Source organism: Ovis canadensis, chromosome 26 (assembly GCF_042477335.2).
Source record: "Ovis canadensis isolate MfBH-ARS-UI-01 breed Bighorn chromosome 26, ARS-UI_OviCan_v2, whole genome shotgun sequence".
In the NCBI taxonomy this organism is placed as follows: Eukaryota; Metazoa; Chordata; class Mammalia; order Artiodactyla; family Bovidae; genus Ovis; species Ovis canadensis.
In genome coordinates this window covers 31,728,155-31,752,297 of record NC_091270.1, presented here as the reverse complement: position 1 = coordinate 31,752,297, position 24,143 = coordinate 31,728,155, and the positions used below count along the sequence as shown (strand labels likewise).

General features: G+C 40.7%; 1 protein-coding gene across 1 annotated transcript; it reads right to left on the bottom strand.

Annotated features, from left to right (window-relative positions):
• Nucleotides 1-1,173: 1,173 nt before the first annotated feature.
• On the bottom strand, nt 1,174-23,414 carry KLKB1 (kallikrein B1). The gene is made up of 15 exons (XM_069573361.1): nt 23,236-23,414; nt 22,586-22,644; nt 20,755-20,917; nt 18,883-18,989; nt 18,104-18,263; nt 16,506-16,615; nt 9,882-10,041; nt 8,708-8,817; nt 8,403-8,571; nt 8,196-8,308; nt 7,864-8,029; nt 5,008-5,183; nt 4,014-4,109; nt 2,131-2,270; nt 1,174-1,629 (listed from the first exon to the last, which is right to left on the bottom strand). The coding sequence occupies exons 2-15, from the start codon at nt 22,641-22,643 to the stop codon at nt 1,447-1,449; spliced, it is 1,911 nt and encodes a 636-aa protein (XP_069429462.1). The 5' UTR covers nt 22,644; nt 23,236-23,414; the 3' UTR covers nt 1,174-1,446.
• Nucleotides 23,415-24,143: the final 729 nt, after the last annotated feature.

Below are 24,143 nucleotides of genomic sequence, written 5' to 3'. Positions count from 1 at the left end.
GATGAAGTTGTGGGGTTTTTTTTTTTTTTAATCATTTCAGGGAATCCAGCCGGATATTGCAAAATCTGGGGAATTTATTTGCGGAGTAAGCCCTTAACTCTTCAATTTCCTACTATGTGGTTTATGAATGACTCAGACCTTGTGGTTTTCTTTCAGTCAGTCCCCTCCATCTTTAGTTCTTTCTCCGTCTCATTGTGTCTGCGAACACAGAAGGAAAAACTCAACCTCTTTTAGGAACTTTGCTTTTCTATTTTTCTAATTCATTTACCCAGTATTTTGTGAATGGTCAAATTCTGTGTCAATGTCAAGTTAGTTCAGCGGGATGGAATATAACTTCCTGATATCAGTTGTGGTGGTGGGTCACTGACAAGTTTGGAATTTGTGTTACATAAGAATTAATATCATTCATTCCAGGACTGCTTCCTACCACCAGGAATTTACTTATTACTGCCTTTGGGTTACTACTGCAGAACCCAGGATCCACTGTGTACGCTAAGTCAATGGTGTCCAGCTCTTTGCAACCCTATGGACTGTAGTCTGCCAGGCTCCTCTGTCCATGGGATTCTCCAGGCAAGAATACTTGGGTGGGTTTCCAAGCCCTCCTCCAGGGGATCTTCCCCACCCATGGATCAAACCTGTATCTCTTATGTCTCCTGCATTGGCTGGCACATTCTTCACCACTAGCGCCACCTGGGAAGCCCACTGAACCCCCAGCAAATCAGATCCCCTGCCTTCCACGAAGGCTACATGAGGATCTTATGGCGGAAGTTGCACCCAGACAGTTGCAGCCCCACAGGTCTCCTCTGCACGGCCAGTCTGGAGCCCTGTGGCAATGCCCAGGGAACCAAGGTAAGAAGCTGACATGGAAAGCTGCGCTGCTAATCTTCCAGGTTCAGATAACCCATCTCTTCCTTGCAAAAGTGTGCATTTCACAGGTTTCTTCCATTCCGCTTGGCAGAACAAAATCCAAGATCACTGGCTCTTCACCCCAAGAGAGGCAGGCAGTAGTAGGTATGAATGACTGTGCTGGTGAGGCCAAGAGAAGAATTTATTATCCCTGGATAGACGGAGTTCTGGAGGCAGTGGTAAGGTTAGAATGATCCCAGGCAATGTGCTACAACCTGGAGTCACTTGTCTTCCATTCTGTTTCACTATCAGAATAAAACACATTAATCACACTCTTTTGCCATTTTTATTTCATAACAAACAATTGTACACATACTCGGTTGCTTTTCTCTCCCATTACGGTATCATTACCGAATGCTGCAAGCATTATGCGTTGTTCCTTTTACGACAAGGACAAGAGGTAGACACCACTCCTCTCGTCCTCTGTGGGGTTTTTGCAGATGAGAAACCCCAAGGTTCAGCACATGAATTGAATGCAGGTTGTTAATCGAATATTCCAAGGGAGGCTCTTCCCCATGCCTATGAAGCTTCTCAAGCTGGCTACTTGCTCAAAGGCTGACCGTGGCTGTCCTGGGTTTTCTCTAAAATCCAGTCCACATACTCAGCAACTTTGGTGTAGACTCCTGGTTGTTCCCTGCGGGCACAGCCTTCACCCCAACTAGTGATGCCCACCAAATGCCATGTTTCTTCATGTTGACAAACCAAGGGACCGCCTGAATCACCCTGTGTCACAGTGAGTGGAAAAAGCAAAATGGGAGGAGGTTATGATGGATGTGCCTTTAAAATTCGGTAGTCATACCACACACACCACGCAAACAATTTCTCATAGCTCTTCAGATATTTCATGCGTCTCATGAGCTGCTGGACATAATAAGAGTGATCTAATCAACAGTATATAGTTGGCGTTTTCTGTTCATTCCAACACCGAAAATCTGACATCATCACATCCCAAGGTGAGATGAACTTAATGTGCTTGTATTTTAGCACAATGATTTGTCTGCACAATTTTCTTCCCTTAAAGATGGCATACTCCTGCTGTGAGATAGATAATATATAAAAACTATAGGCATATATTCGATTTTTTAAAGATTTTACATGTAATTATCAGGTTATTTGGTTCCAAGTCATTTAGAAAGCTATAGAGAACTACTCTTGGAAAAACATATTTTGAAATGATTTTTCTCAAGTGGCCTATTGTGTGTTTTTCATACTCTAACGCATTACCTTGCAGGCATCTTTTCCTCCTTCTTTATAGCCAGCACAGATCATCTGTTTGGTTATTTTATAATCTCTGTAACTTTTCTGGCATTCTTCATTTGATATCAAAGGAATATTTGCCTTTTGTAGGGTATTTTGGATTTTACCTGAGAGGCAACATCAGAAGGAGGCAATAAGATAAATATAGAAGTAAGACTGCAGTCTTAAATGAGAATGCTGAAGTTTCCATGAAGGTTATTTCTTCACATAATAATTTTTGTATGTCTGTGTCTGTAATAGGGGCTTCCTAGGTAGTACGAGTGGTGAAGAACCTTCCAATGTAGCAGACATAAGAGATGCAGGTTTGATCCCTGGGTCAGGAAGATCCCCTGGAGGAGGACATGGCAACCCACTCCAGAATTCTTGCCTGGAGAACCTCATGGATGAGGAGCATGACGGGCTACAGTCCATAGTGTCCCAAAGAGTCAGACTCTACTGAAGTAACTTAGCACACATGCATCTATAGTAGATGATGGATGCTAACCTAATTTATAATAGTGATCATTTCACAACATATAAAAGTCAAAACATCATTCTGTGCAGCATAGACTTATGCAGTCATGTATGTCAATTATATCTCAGTAAAACTGGAAAAAGTATACATACGTGTGCTTAGTCGCTCAGTCGAGGCCTACTCTTTGTGACCCCATGGACTGTAGCCCGCCAGGCTCCTCTGTCCGTGGGACTCTCCAGGCAAGAATTCTGGAGTAGGTTGCCACATCCTCCTCCAGGGGATCTTGCCAACCCTAGGGGATCCAACTCTAGTCTCTTACATCTCCTGCCTTAGCAGACAGGTTCTTTTCCCCTAACACCACCTGGGAAGCCCCTCAACACATATAGTAGGTCCTTATTGGTTATCTACATATACACACTACTATACATAAAATGGATAACCAATAAGGCCCTACTGTATAGTATGGGCAATGCTACTCAATACTCTGCAATGACCTGTATGGGCAAAGAATCTAAGAGTGGATATATGTATAACTGATTCATGTTGCTATGCAACAGCAAGTCACACAACATTGTAAATCAACTATACTGCAATTTAAAAAAGTTTTTAAAAATCTGTAGTTCTCAATTTGGCAGGAATGAACTATACAATTTATAATAAAGTTGATTTACATTGATTGTTAAGAAATAAGGGCTTCCCTGGTGGCTCAGATGGTAAAAAGTCCACCTGCAGTGCAGGAGACCCAGGTGTGATCCCTGGGTCAGGAAGATCCCCCAGAGGAGAACATGGCAATCAACTCTAGTACTCTTGCCTGGAGAATCCCATGGACAGAGAGGAGCCTGGCAGGCTACAGTCCAAGGGTTCTCAAAGAGTCTGACAGGACTGAGCTATTAACACTGTCATTTTCAAAGTATTCTGATAAGTTGCAGTGTCATTGGTTTTCTTTGTAATCCTATGTGTTTTATTTATGGGTATAAAAGCATTAGAGAAGAGGTTCACAGGCTTTACCAGGTTGCAGGAAGGATGTGTTTTAAAAAAATATTTAAAAGCCTTCCAGAAAGAGAGATGACATGTCTGCCTATACTCCTGGTTATTAATCCAAGGGATAACAGTGGCCTTGGGAGATGGGAACTCTATTAATTCTGAGGACAGGATGGGCTTGGGGAAGTTGTTTGTCCTGCATGGGACCAATCCTTTAGAAGAAGTCAAACAAAGACTCTTAAGAGATTACCCTAGGAATTTTTCCAGGACCAAGCAAAACTGTCTTCTCAAGAATTACTGAATACATATGTGGGAATGAATAGTTATGGAAAAAATCACGAGTCTGGATATAACTTTAGAGGCCAATTAAACAAATCCACTCCTGTGTTTTAACATATAAAATGCCACATGGTACCTTTTTCCTCTGTGAAGCCCCATCCAGTTATCCAACAGTCAGTGTAAACTGGTTTTGTATCATCTTTGGAAGGGAGGCATATTGCTTTTTGCAAATCTGAAAGGTAATTTTTACATTAGAGTTTGGCTAGATTTAGTTATGAACATTGACTTTAAAAATACATACTCTCCCCGCCCCTATATTCTCTTTCTCTAGAGTAGCACCAAGTAGAATACACCTTTTACTTTCCACTGAGTTTCCAAGGTCAGGGACTCAAGAAAATATCTCAGCAATCACAGTCATTTTGGGTGTTAAATTTTAAAATTCCGAACCCAAATTTACTGTCAAGAGCCTTTACAAGTTCTTATGTATGATTCCCTCAATAGTAATAGCAGAGGGGTCTACACTGTTTTAAGCATGATTTTTAGGCACTTTAACTTATTAACTGATTTTAATAACAATCCTATTAGGGGGTAACTGGAGTCAAGGACATCCTGCCCTGAGATCACAGAATCTTTAGCAGACCCAGCAGGCATCCAGCAACTGCGGAGCTTTTTATATGTCCAAACGCACCCCGTCCAACCACAAAGCTATTGTCTCCCAGAATTGCCTTGTCCAACAGTCTCTTCCCTACTCAGGTTTTACCTGGAAATTAATATTTGAATATGCTTGCCCCTCAGATACTCCCAATATGCCTAGGCCCAAGGCAATGCTAATTCTGCTACTCTTGTCAAAGGAAGTCATGCTCCCTTCCATGTCTGTTATTATTTCAATAGTATAATATGCAGCTGTATTCCTTCCTGAAAGAACTAAGTAACACATCTTGGCCCTTAAGTAGAAGACATTTTATGTCAAGTTTCAAATTATTTTTCCTGGCAATACTCATCTTTCCCGCAACTTTACTAACCAGAAAATAAAGACAGTCTCCTTAGATTCTGACCCCTCCTTGAAACTGATCTGAAAATTTAAACCAACACAATTCAGCAATACATGTCTCCTTAAATATGCTACGTACCAGTAAAATTCAAAGGAGCCTCAAGTTTTATTAAGGCAATGTCATGACTGCCTTCTGAGGTTTTATAATTTGGGTGGACAATAATCTCTTTGATTTGTGAGAAAGATGTCTCTGTTGTTATCTCTGACAGATTTAAAATGCCACCATAAATGCGCCAAATATTTGACAAGAGAAGCCTAGGAGGGAAAAATAAGAACTGATTTGAAACCAGAAAGACTGGCCTTTCATATTGCTCTTTTCTCCTTTCTCTTTACCTTTCAAAAAAGAACTGGGAAGAAAATACTACATATAACATATGTTTCAGTTCAGTCAGTTCAGTCGCTCAGTCATGTCCAACCATTTGCAACTCCATGAATAGCAGCACGCCAGACCTCCCTGTCCATCACCATCTCCCGGAGTTTACTCAAACTCACATCCATCGGGTTGGTGATGCCATCCAGCCATCTCATCCTCTGTCGTCCCCTTCTCCTCCTGCCACCAATCCCTCCCAGCATCAGAGTCTTTTCCAATGAGTCAACTCTTCTCATGAGGTGGCCAAAGTACTGGAGTTTCAGCTTCAGCATCATTCCTTCCAAAGAACACCCAAGGCTGATCTCCTCTAGAATGGACTGGTTGGATCTCCTTGCAGTCCAAGGGACTCTCAAGAGTCTTCTCCAACACCACAGTTCAAAAACATCAATTCTTCAGCACTCAGCCGTCTTCACAGTCCAACCCTCTCATCCATACATGACTACTGGAAAAACCATAGCCTTGACTAGACGGACCTTTGTTGGCAGAGTAATGCCTCTGCTTTTCAAAATGCTGTCTATGTTAGTCATAACTTTTCTTCCAAGGAGTAAGCGTCTTTTAATTTCATGGCTGCAGTCACCATCTGCAGTGATTTTGGAGCCCCCCCAAAATAAAGTCTGACACTGTTTCCACTGTTTCCCCATCTATTTCCCATGAAGTGATGGGACCAGATGCCACAATCTTCATTTTCTGAATGTTGAGCTTTAAGCCAACTTTTTCACTCTCTTCTTTCACTTTCATCAAGAAGCTTTTTAGTTCTTCTTCACTTTCTGCCGTAAGGGTGGTATCATCTGCATATCTGAGGTTATTGATATTTCTCCTGGCAATCTTGATTCCAGCTTGTGCTTCCTCCAGCCCATTGTTTCTCATGATATACTCTGCATATAAGTTAAATAAGCAGGGTGACAATATACAGCCTTGACGTACTCCTTTTTCTATTTGGAACCAGTCTGTTGTTCCATGTCCAGTTCATATGTTTACATACCTAATTTCTCCTTGCAATTTAGCACCAACAGCAGCAGTGCTGAACTCTGAAGATTTAGTTAAAAATATTGGGAAGTGTATAATTATGTCATGTTTTCTGTAAGTGAATATAGAAGAATGTTGCTGTCTCTTTCTGAGATAAACTGTTTGGGAGATATCTCACAGTTTATCATGGAAAATCATTCACCAAGTTGAAAGCAATCACTTCCATGAAATTCAGAACTGGCAAGAAAGAATGACTGTACACAAGTCTCTCTGTAACCAAATAGGATAGTGGGTCCCCAGAGAAAGAGATCCAGTCATGGTTTTCTTGATATAAAAGAAACCATTTTTAGCTTAAGCCGTTTTGTGATCTAAGCCTGGCCACAATGCTAGTCCTTGAATGTACTCAGTTGCTTCAATCGTGTTGGACTTTTTGCAACCCCATGGACTATAGCCCGCCAGTCCATAGTGTTTTCCTGGCAAGAATACTGGAGTGGGTTGCCATGACCTCCTCCAGGGGGATTCTCCCCAACCAGGGATCAAACCTACGTCTTTTGCATTGCAGGCAGATTCTTTATGGCTAAACCACAGGAAAGTCCTGTCCTTGAATATGTCTCAGTAATTAATGATCTTAAAGGGAATACAAGAATGCAGAGACAAAGGACTATTACAGGTTAGAGAAGTAACAATAGCAAAGATTATGGATCAGCTGTAAAGACTCCTAGTTATCTTTCAATGGCAAAGATTAGCCAGAAGCACTCAACCACTGGATCAACTGGAACCTAAGATATGGTGATGTTGACTTTTTTTGACCCTCATGACTTCAATCAACCAAGGCCTGAACTCAGGCCAAGGCCCTTCAATAATATGCGTGTACCCTTAGCTTAAAACTTCTCCAGTTCTGTTGTTTGGGGATACAATTTCTTTGGGAAAGATCCCCAGTGTTCTCCTTACTCACTGCAATAATAAATCCTTCCTTCTCCCAGTTTTTGGCTTGGTTGTGTCTTTTGACATCCAACCAAGAGGAAAACCCAGTTTTTACGTAATGCCTCTAATAGGGGAAATGAGAGGAACCTCAGCACTATTTAAATTATATGTATATTTTGGGAATGTGTGAAAATTTAAATTAACTCTTTGAATATGGATATATGCAAAATAAGTCTAAAATTACTATGTAGAGCAAAGTTATAGGATAAATAAGTTCTGGGGATATAACATACAGCATGGTGACTACAGTTAACAGTGGCGTGCATGGGCGCTCAGTCATGTCCAACTCTGCGACCCCATGGAGCCCACCAGGCTCCTCTGTCCATGGAATTTTCCAGCCACAAATACTGGAACAGGTTGCCATTTCCTCCTCCAAGGGGGCTTTCCAACCCAGGGATCGAACCTTCCCTGGAGGCAGGAGGATTCTTTATCCCTGAGTTACCTGGGAAAGTTGCTGAGACAGAAAATCTCCAAAGTTTTGACCACCAAAAGCTATTGTAACTTTGTAGAGGGATGGATATTAATAAACTGACACAATGATGTAGAAATTGATTATAGAGTCTTCAAAACAAAGAGGCAAGATACAACTCCAGATAAGATGCAGCCAAACCTTACCCATCGAAGCAATGGGCAGCAGTTAAGACCCACTGGCGTCCAATGATTGACCCTCCGCACAGGTGGCTCTGAGCTCTCAGCTTCACTTGCAGGCTGACCTGCCAGGGCCACTCTCCCCAAGAAGCATCTGTTCCTCCAACAATGCGTCCCCTTTTTGTGGTACAGACTAAAAAGAGAGCACTGAAGTTAATGGTTGGGATCAGAGGGTGAATCACAGTCCCCTTCAGTTAAGGAAAACAAGACACATAGTTCCATTATAGAAGATTTAAAAAGGTATCTAAACAACTCAGACATCCCTCTACAGTTTTATGAAAAAAGTGAGATTTACTCACCACGGCTGTCCCCACGTTTACACAACCTCAAAGAATAACCAGAGCTTGCTTGCGTCCCATAAGTAATGTTAGTTGGTGAGCCATCCAAAGACAAGCGTAAGGAACACTTACACCTAGACAAGACGATCAGCATGAGAGTGAACCTCAGAGGGTGAAAGCCCAGGAAATTATCTGCCAACTGTTTTTGAAAAATAAGCATTCACTAACTTCTCTCCTCTACAGTCTTCTGGGAATAAAGAATAAGTAAAAAACTGACAGCGAATCATCTTTGTACAGGTCTCTTGGCAATCATCCACTCCTTTAACGAAGGTCACATGCAGCTCTTCTCCTTCAAAAGCAACTTGCGGGTAAATTTTGGAGTGGCAGGGCTCTGTGCCTAGGACAAATGTAAAAAAGATAGAAAATGCAAATGATAAGCCACACATACACAAGTTTCTGGAACATTGAGGCTTGTTAGAAGATCATAGAATGGATCACATTTTGTGTAATATTTTTTTATCAAATCGCATTACCAGGCAGAGTTTGTTTGCAGGTTAGAAGGCTGTATCCAGAGATGGCATTTTCCTGAGGAGTAGGGGAACTCGGGCTCCCACTTTGGGAAGTCTTAAGGAAACAAACGTTTCTATGGTCAAAAAAAAAAAAAAAAGGGCAAGAGAAAAAAGGAAACCCCATTAAAGGCAAATACAAGAACACCTCATATCAAACCGCCCCCCTGCAAATTTTATTCTTCTGAGAAATTCCCTCCAAAGAACATCAGACTACAGGACTCTAGTGAATTACAGAGATTAAATGTAAATCAAGCCACATCTCCCTCTGAAGAAAACTTACAGGCACAGATAGCCCGAAAAGAGGAGAAAGGTAAAGTTCTACCTTCTAATTTAAAAAAAAAAGAAGAAAGAACAGATTCTGGGGATTTATGGTGCTGATGCTATCATAACCTGATACCCTTCTCTTAGCTCCATCTCGTGTGTAAAGAAAAGGACAGGTTATCTATGGGTCAAGAGATGGAACCGGAACCTTCATCAGGATAAACAGGGCTCTAGTTTCTGAAACACTGGGGTCAGAACAAAGGAGCTTAAAGGATATGCTCCGAGTGAGTGGTTTACTTCAAGCTAATACAAAACATTAAGATTAGTAGGAAAGGTACCCATGGCTATTGTTTCATTGATTGGATGGTCTGTTTAAGTAAGAGAAGATGGGTAGGAAAGTCTGCTAATCTCTTAACTAATCCGCACCTGGCAGAAGAGCCTCTATTTAAACTATGAGTTCAAGTGTTTTTTGTTTTGTTTTGTTTTAATTAAAAAATTTATTTTATATTGGAGTATAGCTAATTAAAAATCTTGTGATAGATTCAGGTGGACAACAAAGGGACTCAGCCATACATATACATATATGCTTCTTCTCCGAACTCCCCTCCCAACCAGGCTGCCATATAGCGTTGAGCAGAGTTCCCGGTGCTATACAGTAGGTCCTTGTTGGTTATCCACTTTAAATATAGCAGTGTGTACATGTCCACCCCAAAGTCCCAAACTATCCCTCTCCCCCGCCACTTTCCCCTCTGGTAACCATAAGTTCATTCTATGAGTTCAAGTGTTTTGAGGGAAATGAACAAAACTTGGGAAAAACTCAAAGTATAAAATGAAAATGATGCCAAAACAGTAGCAAACGTGACCCACGCCTACTGACCTCTGTGAGTCTGTCTTCCACGCATTTGTATAGAATGTGAAGAAAAGGCAGCTGGGGTGATAGGTGCAGATGGTTCGACACACGAAAACATCTGGTGCGATAACTCTGGCAACATCCACATCTGAAAACGCACGATGTTGGAAAATGTCCACGCGGCAGCCTGTGAACCCACAGGGGAAGACGTACATGTCACGATGCTACACATGCTTGTACTTCGTCATCATAACTAAGGAAACTATGACTGTTGTTTGTACACAGAACTACACATCCTTAGCGAAAAAAATGTCTGTTGCAACATCCCCAAGCTTGTTGTTTGCCATTTGGGAGAAGAAAAAATTGGTCTCAATCTGATAAAAGACAGACACCTATGTCAGAGAAATAAAATGTCTTAACCTGTGCTCTATCCTACTTGGTCCGAAATACCTAAGCTACTCAGCTTTTGTTTATATTTTCTTTATATTACCCTGACCCTGAAATTCAGGCCTTAGGCACATGAGCTTTTGTGTTATGTTTTCCTGAATATTTTGATAAAAACATCATATTTTAATAAAGACATCAACAAAAACCTGAATTTCTAACAAAAATGCCGTGTACCCATTAGAAGAGGAAATCTACTTTCATTTTCCATAACATAATTATATCTCAATTATACTTTTACTTATGTTCTTATTATTTACTCAATTTGATAACACATAAAGTATTTCATTTCCTGGGTCAGGAAAATCCACTGGAGAAGGGATAGGCTACCCACTCCAGTATTCTTGGGTTTCCCTTGGTGGCTCAGCTGGTAAAGAATCTGCCTGCAATGTGGGAGACCTGGGTTTGAACCCTGGGTTGGGAAGATCCCCTGGAGAAGGGAAAGGCTACTCACTCTGGTATTCTGGCCTAGAGAATTCCATGGACTGTATAGTCCACGAGGCTGCAAAGAGTCAGACATGACTGAGCAACTATCACTTTCACTTTAAAAGTCTATTAGGGCCTCTCAGGTGGTTAAGCAGTAAAGAATCTGCCTGCAATGCAGGAGACATAGCAGGAGCCACAGGTTTGATCCCTGAGTCAGGAAGATCCCCTGGAGGAGGAAATGGCAACCCACTCCAGTAGTCTTGCCTGGGAAATCACATGGACAGAGGAGCCTGGCAGGCTACAGTCCATGGGGTCACAGAGTTGGACATTTGCAAGGAAAGTTATACCAAACCTAGACAGCCTATTAAAAAGCAAAGACACCAGTTTGCCAGCAAAGGTCTGTATAGTCAAAGCTATGGTTTTTCCATTAGTCATGTACGGATGTGAGAGGTGGGCCAAAAAGAAGGCTGACTGCTGAAAAATTGATGCTTTTGAACTGTGGTGCTGGAGCAGACTCTTGGGAGTCCCTTTGATTGCAAGGAGATTAAAGGAAATCAACCCTGAATATTCATTGGAAGGACTGATGCTGAAACTGAAACTCCAATACTTTGGCCACTTGATACAAAGAGCTGACTCATTGGAAAAGGCTCTGATGCTAGGAAAGTTTGAAAGCAAAAGGAGAAGAGAGTGGTAGAGGATGAGATGATTGTATAGCATCATCGACTCAATGGACATGAATTTGAGCAAACTCCAAGAGATAGTGAAAGACAAGGAAACCTGGTGTGCTGCAGTCCATGGAATTGCAAAGAATTGGACATGATTTATCCACTGAACAACAAAAACAAATTCTATTAAAATTATGTAAGCTTAAAGAATAATGGTAGCAATTATGAGAAAGACAAAAAGAATCCAAATTTAAATGAACATAGTTGGATCAAGAGAGTGTGCCTGTCACACATAATATCTTCAGATGGGAAGTTTAGGAAATTAGACCTCAACTAATTAAATCTTTTTTTAAAAAAAATCAGACTTTAAGCTGGAAGAGAATTTATGGGATTCCATGTCTACCTACAACTGCATCCTCTCAAGTAGTTCAACCTTTATTTCAGATGTTTATAATGACAAGGAGCTGACTACCTCATGGCAAGTTTCATTTCTGGACCATTCTACAAGTCAGAATTTTTTTCTTATTTTCATCATAGTTGTATCTATTTTATGAAACCACACAGATTAGTCTAATCCTTTTCCCAATGACTGCTCTTCAAAAACAAAAATTTAAAACAGTCATCCTGACTTTTTAGGGTTAAATGTCCAATCTGTTTCTTTAATGGTATCTTATTTGCCTATGTTTCTAGGTATCTCAGGATCTTGGTTACTCTCTTTTGATGTGTCTGTTGCTCCAAACAAAATACGGAACGCATTGCTGAATATAAAGTGCAGTCACAGTCTGACCTGTCAAGATGACAAAAGAACAGGGGCTAACTATGTTCCAAAGACCATGCTGTTTTTTAAAGCTAGTTTCGTTTTCATTTGTTTTGTTTGTCAAAAGCACTGCAAGATGTCAGTAGGAATGACAGAGTAAAGACCTTCCAAAACCCTTTCCTCCATTAAAAAAAAAAAGAAAAAAGAAGAAACGAGCACTGGCCAGAATGTCAAAATCAATGTCGTTTCAGAACTCTAGAAGTGAACCAAAGGCTGATAACAGTCCAGGGAGTTTTTATCCAAGAACAACAGCCAAATCTCAGCAAGAGCCCTGAGTTCTGTGAGGTTTTTAACTTGCCCTCTCATCCCCTCTCCACAGCTCCATGGAAGCCTTGAAAATACCCACAATTGTGGGGAAAACCAGCAGGCTAACAGGCCTCAGGAGGGGGCAGAACAGAGTTGGAGCTACTCCCAAGCCCTGTCCCCAGATAACTGTCATTATTTGACTGGAGGTTCTCAGGAAAACCCCACTCCCAAGGACTGAGTTTCTTTGACCTGATTCAGAACTTCCTCAGTGTCAACAGCCTTTTCCTTGAAAGTACTTGTCAAAAAAAAAAAAAAAAAGATTGTGACTATTATACAACATTGTAGCTGCTTAAGTCAGTAGTAATAATAGGGGCATACCACAAGCCAATGAGAATCTTAGAAGGAAAACCAAGGAGAGTTTGAAAATCTCTGAGATATTCCTAGGGATCTGGAAAGTGTGCATGACAGAGGCTCTGCACATTTCCCGTGCTGGGAAAGCCCCGGGCCCTCACCGAGGACTGAGTTTGACCTCTGGGAGCTCCGTGTCAGCACAAAGTGGAGGCCAGGGCAAAGTTGTAAAGGGCAGGGCAGGGCAGTGAAACGCATGCCCTAAGTCTCACAAAAAGCCCCTTGTCCAAGGCTGGCAAACTCACTACTTGTAGGCACCCAAGGAAACTTCTGTCCTGTCATTAGAAAACTGTGGGGGAAGCTGAGCACAGACATCCGTGGTCATGCCACAAAAGAGACTAACCACTGTGTGCAGTTAGCTCAGGAAAGTCCCCAAACAAACAGCAACAGCATCACAAAACAGTAGCAACAACAATAAACTCTGAGGAAGGAAGGGATTTGATGTCCAGAGTTTGTCACATGCTTGTACTTAAAAAGTCTAATTTTTTTTTTTTTACAAAAAAATCATGAGACATGTCAAGAAACAAGGAAATATGGCCCATACACAGAAGTAGAGGTCAATATAAACCACCACTAAGGAAGCAAGAACATTGGGTTTACTATACCAAGACTTTACATCAGCTATTTTAAATATGTTCAAAGAACTAAAGGAAACCATGTCCAAAGAACTGGAGAGGGACCTTCCCTGTTGGTCCAATGGTTAAGATTTTGCCTTCCAATGCAGAGGATGTGGGTTTGATTCCTGGTAGGTGAGCTAAGCGGAGAAGGCAATGGCAACCCACTCCAGTACTCTTGACTGGCAAATCCCATGGACGGAGGAGCCTGGTGGGCTGCAGTCCATGGCGTCGCTAAGAGTTGGACATGACTGAGTGACTTCTCTTTCACTTTTCACTTTCATGCATTGGAGGAGGAAATGGCAATCCACTCCAGTGTTCTTGCCTAGAGAATCCCAGGGATGGGGGAGCCTGGTGGGCTGCCATCTATGGGGTCACCCAGAGTTGGATACAACAACAGCAGCAGCAGGCAAGCTAAGATCCTGCATGCCTCATGGCCAAAAAAAAAAAAAAAAAAAAAGGCCCCAAAACATAAAACAGAAGCAATATTGTGACAAATTCAATAAAGACTCTAAAAATGGTCCACACATCTAAAAAAAAAAAAAAAAACAGAAAAGATCTTAAAGGACTGAAGTATGAAAACAATGTCTTACCAGACCATATCAATAACCAGAAATTAAATTACAGAAAAGAACCAAATCTGTATATTAAAAAACAAAATAATGCTTAACTTGAAGCAATAAATCTGGAGCACACCACAGAGGAGGTGTGTTGGGGGAGGCTGGGAACCAATGGGAAAAGAGAGGCACTGCTGCCAACTTCCCAGTCTTCTAAGGCAGGATCCTAGCCCAGCTCCCCATTCAGGGCTTGGCACAGAGTCAGCACTTGATACTGTATAGAAGTGGCTATTGATAATTTGGTTTCAATAACGTGTTATCATTGACATGCTGATATGCTAAATAAGACAGACTATCTTAGCAAATTTTCTGGCTCTTTCAATTAAAATTACCCCATGTCTTAAACATAGGGTTTCATTGATTGATTTTGCTAGATAATAGACACCACCAAGAAATGACCATACAGTTTTCTCTACAATCTCACTGTACTAGTTTCCTATGGCTGCTTAAAAAATTATCCCAAACTTAATGGCTTAAAACAACACAAATTTATTATCTCACGGTTCTGAAGATCAGAAGTTGAGAAGTCTGAAATGGATCTTTGTCCTTGTTGTTTATGATGGGAATAACGTGTAGTGCTTAGTCATTAGTCGTGTCTAACTATTTGTAACGCCATGGACTGTAGCTCACCTGGCTCCTCTGTCCATGGGATTTTTCCAGGCAAAGATACTGGAGTGGGTTGCAATTTCCTTATCTAGAAATGGGGCTTAAGTGAGTGAGTGAAGTCGCTCAGACATGTCCTACTCTTTGCAACCCCGGGGACTGCAGCTCACCAGGCTCCTCTGTACACGGGATTCTCCAGGCAAGAATACTAGAGTGGGTTGCCATTTCCTTCTCCAGGGGATCTTCCCAACCCAGGAATCGAACCCAGGTCTCCTGCATTGCAGGCAGACGCTTTAACCTCTGAACCAAATGGGTCTTGCTACTAAGTCACTTCAGTCGTGTCCAACTCTATGCAACCCCACAGACGGCAGCTCATCAGGCTCCCCTGTCCCTGGGATTCTTCAGGCAAGAACACTGGAGTGGGTTGCCATTTCCTTCTCCAATGCATCAAAGTGAAAAGTGAAAGTGAAGTCTCTCAGTGAAGTAAATGGGTCTTCAGTTCAGTTCAGTTCAGTCGCTCAGTCATGTCCGACTCTTTGCGACCCCATGAATCGCAGCACGCCAGGCCTCCCTGTCCATCACCAACTCCCGGAGTTCACTCAGAGTCACGTCCATCGAGTCCGTGATGCCATCCAGCCATCTCATCCTCGGTCGTCCCCTTCTCCTCCTGCCCCCAATCCCTCCCAGTATCAGAGTCTTCTCCAATGAGTCAACTCTTCGCGTGAGGTGGCCAAGATGCCGGTATGGCTTTGTTCCTTTGGGAATTTATGTAGAACATTTTCCCTTACCTTTTTCAGATTCTAGAGGCCACCTGCATACCTTGACTTAGGGACCCTTCCTCCATTTTCAAAGCCGGAAGTGTAACCTCTTCTGATCTCTCTGTATGATTCTCTGATCATTCTGCTTTCTCTTTCTTTTATCAGGACCTTTGTGACTACATTGGGTCTATCCACATAATCCAGAATAATCTCAAAGTGTTTTTTACCATAATCACGTATTTAATCAAGCCTTTTTTGCCCTATAAGGTGACATATTTACAGATTCCAGAGATTAGGATGTGGATGTTTTGGGGAGGCTCTTTTGCTGCCTAGTACAATCACACAGTGAAGTGTGTGTGTGTGTGTGCACACTCAGTCATGTCTGACTCTTTGTGACCCCATGGGCTACAGCCTGCCAGGCTCCTCAGTCCATGGGATTTTCCAGGCAAGAATACTGAAATGAGTTGCCATTTCCTTCTCCAGGGGATCTTCCCGACCCAGGGATTGAGCCTGTGTCTCCTCCATCTCCTGCATTGCAGGCAGATTCTTTACCGTCTGAACTACTAGGGAAACCCTTAGTCCTCTATGGTACAAATCAAATGAAGGACTATATAAATATCTGCCGTCATTGACTTCCTGGTTGGTTATCTTCCTTGTGGTACAGTGTTTCACTGACTGATGTGAAGATTGCTCAAATGTGCATTATTCTACAAAGCCAAGGTTCGTAGCATAATGACTAGTATTCCCTTGTTTGTTGTTGTTTAGTCACTAAGTTGTCTCTGCCTCTTTTGCAACCCATGGACTGTAGTTCGCCAGGCTCCTCGGTGCATGGGATTCTCCAGGCGAAAATACTGGAGTGAGTTGCATTCCCTTCTCCAGGGGATCCTCACGACCCAGGATCAAGCCATTAAGTTTGGGATAGTTTTTTAAGCAGCCATAGGAAACTAGCACAGTGACATTGTAGAGAAAACTATACGGTCATTTCTTGGTGGTGTCTATTATCTAGCCACTGGGGAAGAAGTCCGCACAGGGAAGTAGGAGCCATACAATTACCAATTTTCGAGTTTCCACAGGCCTTCAGTGAGAAGCCAGACTCCACATCAGTTAGCACCTTTATACGCGAAGGTGTCCCCTGTGAGCTGCGTTTTAATAGGCAGGTGTTCCTGAATGTGAAAAACACAGGTTACTTTGCTTCCTAAACTTCAAGGTGCCTGCAGAAGTCCATTCCCTGTTGAAAGTGATCCATGATCCATGGAAAATAAACAAAGCAATCACAGTGATGAGTGAGTTAGGGATTGTGTTATTCATCAAAGAGACATCTCCCCCTCTTTAGAGGGAAGGTTAGGGTGAGGGTGCAGTAGGAACTGTTCTTCTCCAGGACATTATTCTACTGAACTCTCACTCCACAAGCACAGGGTATTTGCGGACCAAATGGAAATTTTTCTCTTCAGGAAAAATGATGCCCAAATGGAATAAAATAATAAGAAGACTGTTGTTCAGTTTCTAAGTCGCGTCCACCTCTGCGACCCCGTGAACTGCAGCATGCCAGGCTTCTCTGTTCATCAGTATCTCTGAGTTTGCTCAGACTCATGTCCATTGAGTCAGTGATACCATCCAACCATCTTATCCTCTGTTGCCCCCTTCTCCCCTTGCCCTCACTTTCTCCCAGCATCAGGGGCTTTTCCAGTGAGTCAGCTCTTTAAATCAGATGGCCAAAATATTGGAGCTTTGGCTTCAGTGTCGGTCCTTCCAATTCAGGGTTGATTTCCTCTAGGATTGAATGGTTTGATCTCCTTGCAGTCCAAGTGACTCTCAAGAGTCTTCTCCAGCACCTCAGTTCAAAAGCATCAATTCTTTGGTGCTCAGCCTTCTTTATGGTCCAACTCTCACATCCATACATGACTACTGCAAAAACCATAGGTTTGACTATATGGACCTTTGTCGTCAAAGTGATGTTTGCTTTTTAAAACACTGTCTAGGTTTGACATAGCTATTCTCCCAAGGATCAAGTGTCTTTTAATTTCATGGCTGCAGTCACTGTCCACACTGATTTTGGAGCCCAAGAAAATGAAATCTGACACTGTTTCCACATTTTCCCCATCTATTTGCCATGAAGTGATAGGACCAGATACCATGATCTGTTTTCTGAATGTTGAGTTTTAACCCAGTTTTTTCACTCTTCTCTTTTACCTTCATCAAGAGGCTCTTTAGTTTCTCTTCGCTTTCTGCCATTAAAGTGGTATCATCTGTATATCTGAAGTTGTTGATATTTCTGCTGGCAATCTTGATTCCAGCTTGTGATTCATCCAGCCTGGCATTTTGCCTGATGTACTCTGCATATAAGTTAAATAAGCAGGATGACAGTATACAGCCTTGATGTACTCCTCTCCCAATTTTGAATCAGTCCGTTGTTCCATGTCCAGTTCTAACTGTTGCTTCTTGACCTGCATGCAGGTTTCTCAGGAGGTAGGTAAGGTGGTCTGGTATTTCCATCTCTTTAAGAATATTCTAATTCTCTTTAAGACTAAGAAAACTGATTAGACCTAAAAACTCTCTCTGATTTTCAATTGGGGGGAAAAATGGTTATGAAGAAAAAAACGCTATGTTTCTGAAAACACCATCAGAAAGAACAGACACTGAATTTTACTCACCGGTACTCTGCATTGAAGAAGGTTTTCGTGGCGTATGTGAAAAACTGGCAGTGAATGTTGTTGGAGCACCTTTCTTGGCATTCTTCAGCACTTTTCACCTTAGATACATTGAAATTGACTCCTCTCATATCAATTCCTTTATAAATGCTTCGGTGGCAAGCTGTCCAAATAAAACACATAGAGCAAATTCAATTAGTTTCCCTTCTGGAAGTAAATCATCCATTTGGGCTGGGTAGCTTTTTTTAACTTTTATAGTGGACTATAGTTGATCTAAAATGTTGTGTTGGTTTCAGGAACAGCAAATTGATTCAGTTATACATATACGTATATCCATTCTATTTCAGATTCTTTCCCCGTATAGGTTATTATAGAATATTGAGCAGAGTTCCCTGTGGTATACAGTAGGTCCTTGTTGGTTATCTATTTAAATATAGCAGTGTGTACATGTCCATCCCAAATCCCCAATCTATCCCTCCCCTGACCCTTCTCCATTAGTAACCATTAAGTTGGTTCTCTGTTTGGAAATCAAAGGGAGACTATTATTCGGTTGTGTATTTACTTTCTGTACATCTTACACCAAAGTGCCAACTTCATAAATAATAGAGGCTCCTCAAGTGTGAGATGACTGCTGAAAATAAGAGGGTACGTCCAGAATACAACCCCATCTCTACTATCTTATCTCCGTTCCAAAAGTGCATGGTGCTACAGAGTTTGAGCAGAAGCTTTTCTAAGGTAGACCCACTGTCCATTCAAACTGAGCTCAGAAATCCACACCTTACCACTAATTTGATGACCACATCGCTTTAGGGAATGTCCTGAAATTGCATGTGTCCGTGACACTCTCGGCAGGGTTCCTGTAACACTGTCCTTCAAGAAGCAACCAAACCTGTTTTTTTTTTAAAGTAGCTTAATAAGAAGTAGAATAATAAACACACATTGAGAAAATGTCTAACATTTCTATGCACTCATAAATACAGCCAGAAATAAGGAAAATACTACGGCATGCCTGACACCTGCTGGGAAAAAAACATTCTTAGAGGCAATTCCTTAATACCTAACAATCTTTGTAATACCTAACTTTAGCATTGTTTTCCTTTATATTCACATTTCAAAGTACAGAAATTCAGTCATATAAAAGAGGGAATGATTCTTCCTGTGTTCCCAAACTTTGTGGGAATTATGCTCCCACCTGGTGATTGTTGTTATAAATATTTTCATTTACTTAAGAAATTAAATCAGTCATGAGAGTTGCATCTATATTTGGTGTTCCTCCTGACTGCTAACTCCTTTCAGTCCACACCTACTAAAACACTTCATTCTGTCTTTAATGTCAACTTTCATGTCATTTCCTTATTTAAAAGGATTCTAGAACCCAATTCAACTTTTTAAATGAAAAGCTGCTGCCTCTAACATACAGTCTTGATTTGCTATACAAGTTTTCCCTTGTAGAGGGCTTCTCTGGTGGCTCAGATGGTAAAGAATCTGCTTGCAATGCAAGAGACCTGGGTTTGGTCTCTAGGTTGGGAAAAATTACCTGGAGAAAGGAATGGCTACCCACTCCAGTATTCTTGTCTGGGATAATTCCATGGACAGAGGAGCCTGGTAGGCTACAGTCCATGGGGTCACAAAGAGCAGGACACAACCACATGACGAACATTTTCACTTTTGTTCCCCTCGTAGAATTGGGAAATGACAGTCTAATTCCTAGTTTTTAATTCAAATAGAATAAAGATGAAGGAAAAGAATGATGGATATGGAAATGGGAACAAGGAAGAAACATTCATTCTGGATATTGATCAAAATTAAAGAAAATTATAATAAAACTGTGGTTGTACTTGAGCAACTTTGTGACTGAATAAGACTTTTCATTACAACTACTTTGCAAATGCTCTTACTTTTTCAAATTACCAGTTAACAGTATATATTCATGTCCACACATGCGTGCACACACACACACACACATGCACATGTAGGCTTACACACTCCATGAATACTATAGGTGCCCAAACTGGCTCATTGTAGGCATCATTCAGACCTACCTTCTCCCAAGGTTACAAGACGGATTTTAATTATTTTCTCAACAAAATGCTTGCCTTCTATAGTATCTTCTTAAGAACTATGCTATCCATAGTTCATGCGTATGATCCATAGTGTGACCATGCGTCAGACAGCAAATACCTTTCTTGTTCAGGTGAAATATTCACCAATTATTAGACCCTTTCTGGAGAAGGCAATGGTACTCCAGTACTCTTGCCTGGAAAATCCCATGGACGGAGGAGCCTGGTGGGCTTCAGCCCATGGGGTCGCTAAGAGTCAGACACGACTGAAACGACTTAGCAGCAGCAGCATGAGACCCTTTCTCGAGATAATCTCTTAACTCTGATTTTCAAGTGTTTTCCTTGAGGTCTTGGATAGGAAAACACTACTTTCTATGGCTCTAAGTCATTGTTTAAAATGCAGATTTCCAGGCCCAAGAGACTTAAGTTTGATAGGTTTGGGCCTGAGCCTAAGAATCTACTTAGATAAGAACTCCTCAGGGTGATTCTGATGAAGCTGGCCATGTAGAAACATAATCTTGCTATCTGGCACACACAACTGATTCCATTTTGAAAAATGACTGGTTTCTCCAGTAAAGAAATATCAACTTTTACCTTTTGTCTGCATCACTGGTTGAATTTTCAGGAAGAAAACTGAATAGCAAGCACCTGGGATGGAAGGTGCACATCAGCTGACAGTATTGGGCATCTGGGGTGTACATGGCTGATACATCCCCACCTCTGAAGAAGGTGTTGCTATATAGTTGAGTCAAGCATCCTGTGACAGAATCATTGAAAAAAGACACATTAATTTGGAATAAATAATAATTTTAAAAGAAATGTATCTGCGTTCTAAACCTTCTTAACTGGTCCATGGAATACCCAAAGATCTTATGACATGACTAAACGCAGAGGCAGGATGAAATATACCAGCTGTACAGTATGTGGGATCTTAGTTCCTTGACCAGGGCTCGAACCCATGTCTGTAGTAGAAACACAGAGTCCTAACCACCGGACAGCCAAGGAGTTCCTGAAATAGTGATGTATTAGGGCTTGATGCATGATGTTAAAATTAGTTTTGGGGTGCCTATGCATAAAAATACTTGGTTGATTTTCATTTATCATGCTCAACCATAATAATTTGTACATAAATTATATTCCCTCAAATGCAATCTTAGCTTGGTTTCTCCCTATCTTCTAACATGGAACAACTTTTCTGGAAGATAATTTGATGATATAAATCATAAAACCTTCAAAACTATGCACACCTTTACTATATCTGGTGTTTTAATTTCCAAAAAATTTTTTTATAGAAATAAACATGTATACAAGAATGGGCATACAAAACTACCATGAATAGAGAAGAATATGAGCTCCAAAAACATGATATATATTTATCTGCTTGAAAGATCACTGTAAATGGGAAACATAAGTTACAAAAAAGTATCTAATAACATCTTTGTTGAGTGTGTAAAGACACATGCAGAGAAGTATCTGAAAAAGATATTTTTAACAAAGGCCATCTCTGTATTACAAGACTACAGATGACAGGTATTTTCTCATTTTCTGCTAATTTGCACCTCTAATTTCCCTAGCATAATCATAATTTTCAAAAATAATAAAAAGCATCTCTGGCTTCTACTCTTCAGCATTCAATGTATTTGTATGTGGTAATGATTATGGCTCAGAAGAGCAATTTGGAATGAGGGGACAGATGGAGAGGAGTTTGGTTTAGGGGAAATAAAGCTTCTTTCTTAAGAATTTATTTTTTGCCAAATGTCACCCTTACCCTGGACACCTAGAATTGTTTGCCTTAGCCATAAACATCTTTGCAGTGTGGTCTTCCTAAGTCAACAAAGACTCAGAAACCACCCATAATGGTGGCATCGTAAAAACTCCATTCTACAATGATTAATGAAAAACAGTGTCTAAAATCATTCCTATTCTGTGAAATTTTAGTGGATAGATAGAGAAATAAGATCAAAACCTATAGGGAAACTCAAACTATTCAAATAGACAACTTCCTAAATTAAATATAAATTAGTTACTTTCTTTTCTGAAATGATTCTCCAGAAGTCTAACAGAGTAAAAATATGTACTAAGTACATATTATGGTACTCGGGTTGGACCCAGATGCTATAAATACCTAGCACTCTTCTGAATATTCAGATAAAGTTGATTTTTTAATGTTGATAATAAAAATAGAGGGCTGCCTGTTTTAAGCTCTGCTTTGTAGAGAGTCTTTTTCCAAACAGAAGTTTCTGTTGACACCTGCCAAAACATTCTTGTTTCCGGGCCCCTCCTTCTGGTGTGTCTAGGATGATATATCTGCAAAGTGGTAGTTGGTGCTGAACCTTAAAAGGATATGTGTCCTGAGGGTCAGATTTCGTGCTTGATTACTCTCCCCCTCACCCTTAACTTTGCATCTTAGAGATAATCCACTCACCACAGGAAACTGTAGCAAACAAGCAAATGAAGTAAGCGGCTTGCCTGAGTGCAATCATCCTAAAAGAGAAAGCAACAGGCACATAACTCTACTGTTTATAGATCATATTTAACATGAATCTTAATTTAAGGTAATACAGATTTTCTTGTAAATGTCTGGATAGCAAACCTAAGCACACAATTATCAGTATAGAAAGCAATGGTTTTCCGAACATTTTACGCTCAAGGACTTGGCATGAAATACAAATTGAGACCTCTAGATTACTGTTGTGTTTATTGTCCATTTGGCACCTATGTTCTTAGCAATTATGCGAAGGGAATTGGTAGAGGGAAATTAAACATTTGTGAAACCTCTTGATACGAGCAAAAAGAAAATTATTGTAAACCATGGTAATGGTATCTGTCCAAAAATCCCTAAGGAAAGATATTCCAAATATTCAAGCCCATTTTAAATTTTTTAATCAATGTTCTCTTTGATTGAAAAATATCTTGCACTTATATGTTTCCACATATAAAAGCATCAGTTCCTTCTACATTCTCTAAATACACAGGAAATTAGAATGTCAACTAATAGTTGCTTTATAACGTAAAAACAATGCTTAATGGAAAAAAAAATATTTGGAAGCAATCAGAATAATAGAAATCCTGTACCTGAAAGCACAATTGCTTCCGTGGTTCTGGAGCTGAGGGTGTCTCTTGCCATTGAAAAATGGCTGGTCTTCAAGCTTTCCTGATAGGGCTCTGCAAGCAGTATTTGCTTGGCTCCAATATTGACTTTGGTTTTCTGCCAGGAGTTTCAACTTTTTGTCCTGTCAACATATTCTATCAACATCCCATTTCTGTGTTCAACTATTTAATACGTTAACTATTTCATAATAGGCCCACATAATTTATGTACACGTTTCTATTTTTTAAAATGTCCCCAACATTCCTAGTTATTTGGGGCTCATAATATATCTAACTAGACATTTCCAATATAATGACCTGGATACATATGAATAAGGGGGTGGAAAGGGATCCATCCTCCTGGAGGTCATGCTGAGCCTTTTAGCAAATGGTATCCATGCCTTCCTTTGTAAAGGAATCCTGTAACAGTGAGGTTTGTAGGATGGAATGAAATTGACCAATGTTTAGGACTTCCTCCCATCCAGTTCAGGAAATAGAACATAGCAGGGTTTGACAATTTGTTCACAGACCAAATCTGGTCCAGTGCCTGTTTTTATAAATGAAGTTTTATTGGAACACTCATGCTCATTCACTCCTGTATTATCCATGGTTGCTTTTACCCTATATAGTTAAGTAGTTGTGATAGAGACAGTATGGCCTGCAAAGCTGAAAAGATTTACCATCTGCCCCTTTTCAGATAAAGTTAGCACTCCTAGCATAGAATGTAGACTTCTCTTTCAGGACATCTAGACCTGAAAGAAACATACTGGTTTTCCTAGTAGCCTATTCTTGTTCAGGGAATTTTATTTTAAAGAAAAAAAATCTCCCTATATACTGAAATAGATCTCCTTGCCACTTCTATCCATCATTCTAGATTGACCTACTAAATCTAT

What these genes read in the sequence shown, in the direction of transcription:
- KLKB1 (XM_069573361.1), bottom strand. Translation starts at nt 22,643, where the DNA reads ATGATTGCACTCAGGCAAGCCGCTTACTTCATTTGCTTGTTTGCTACA. An exon ending in CTGTGGAAACTCGAAAATTG is followed by an intron (nt 10,042 to 16,505) that starts GTAATTGTATGG and finishes GTGGGTTCACAG; the next exon opens with GCTGCCGCGTGGACATTTTC. An exon ending in GGGCTTCACAGAGGAAAAAG is followed by an intron (nt 2,271 to 4,013) that starts GTACCATGTGGC and finishes GTTGCCTCTCAG; the next exon opens with GTAAAATCCAAAATACCCTA.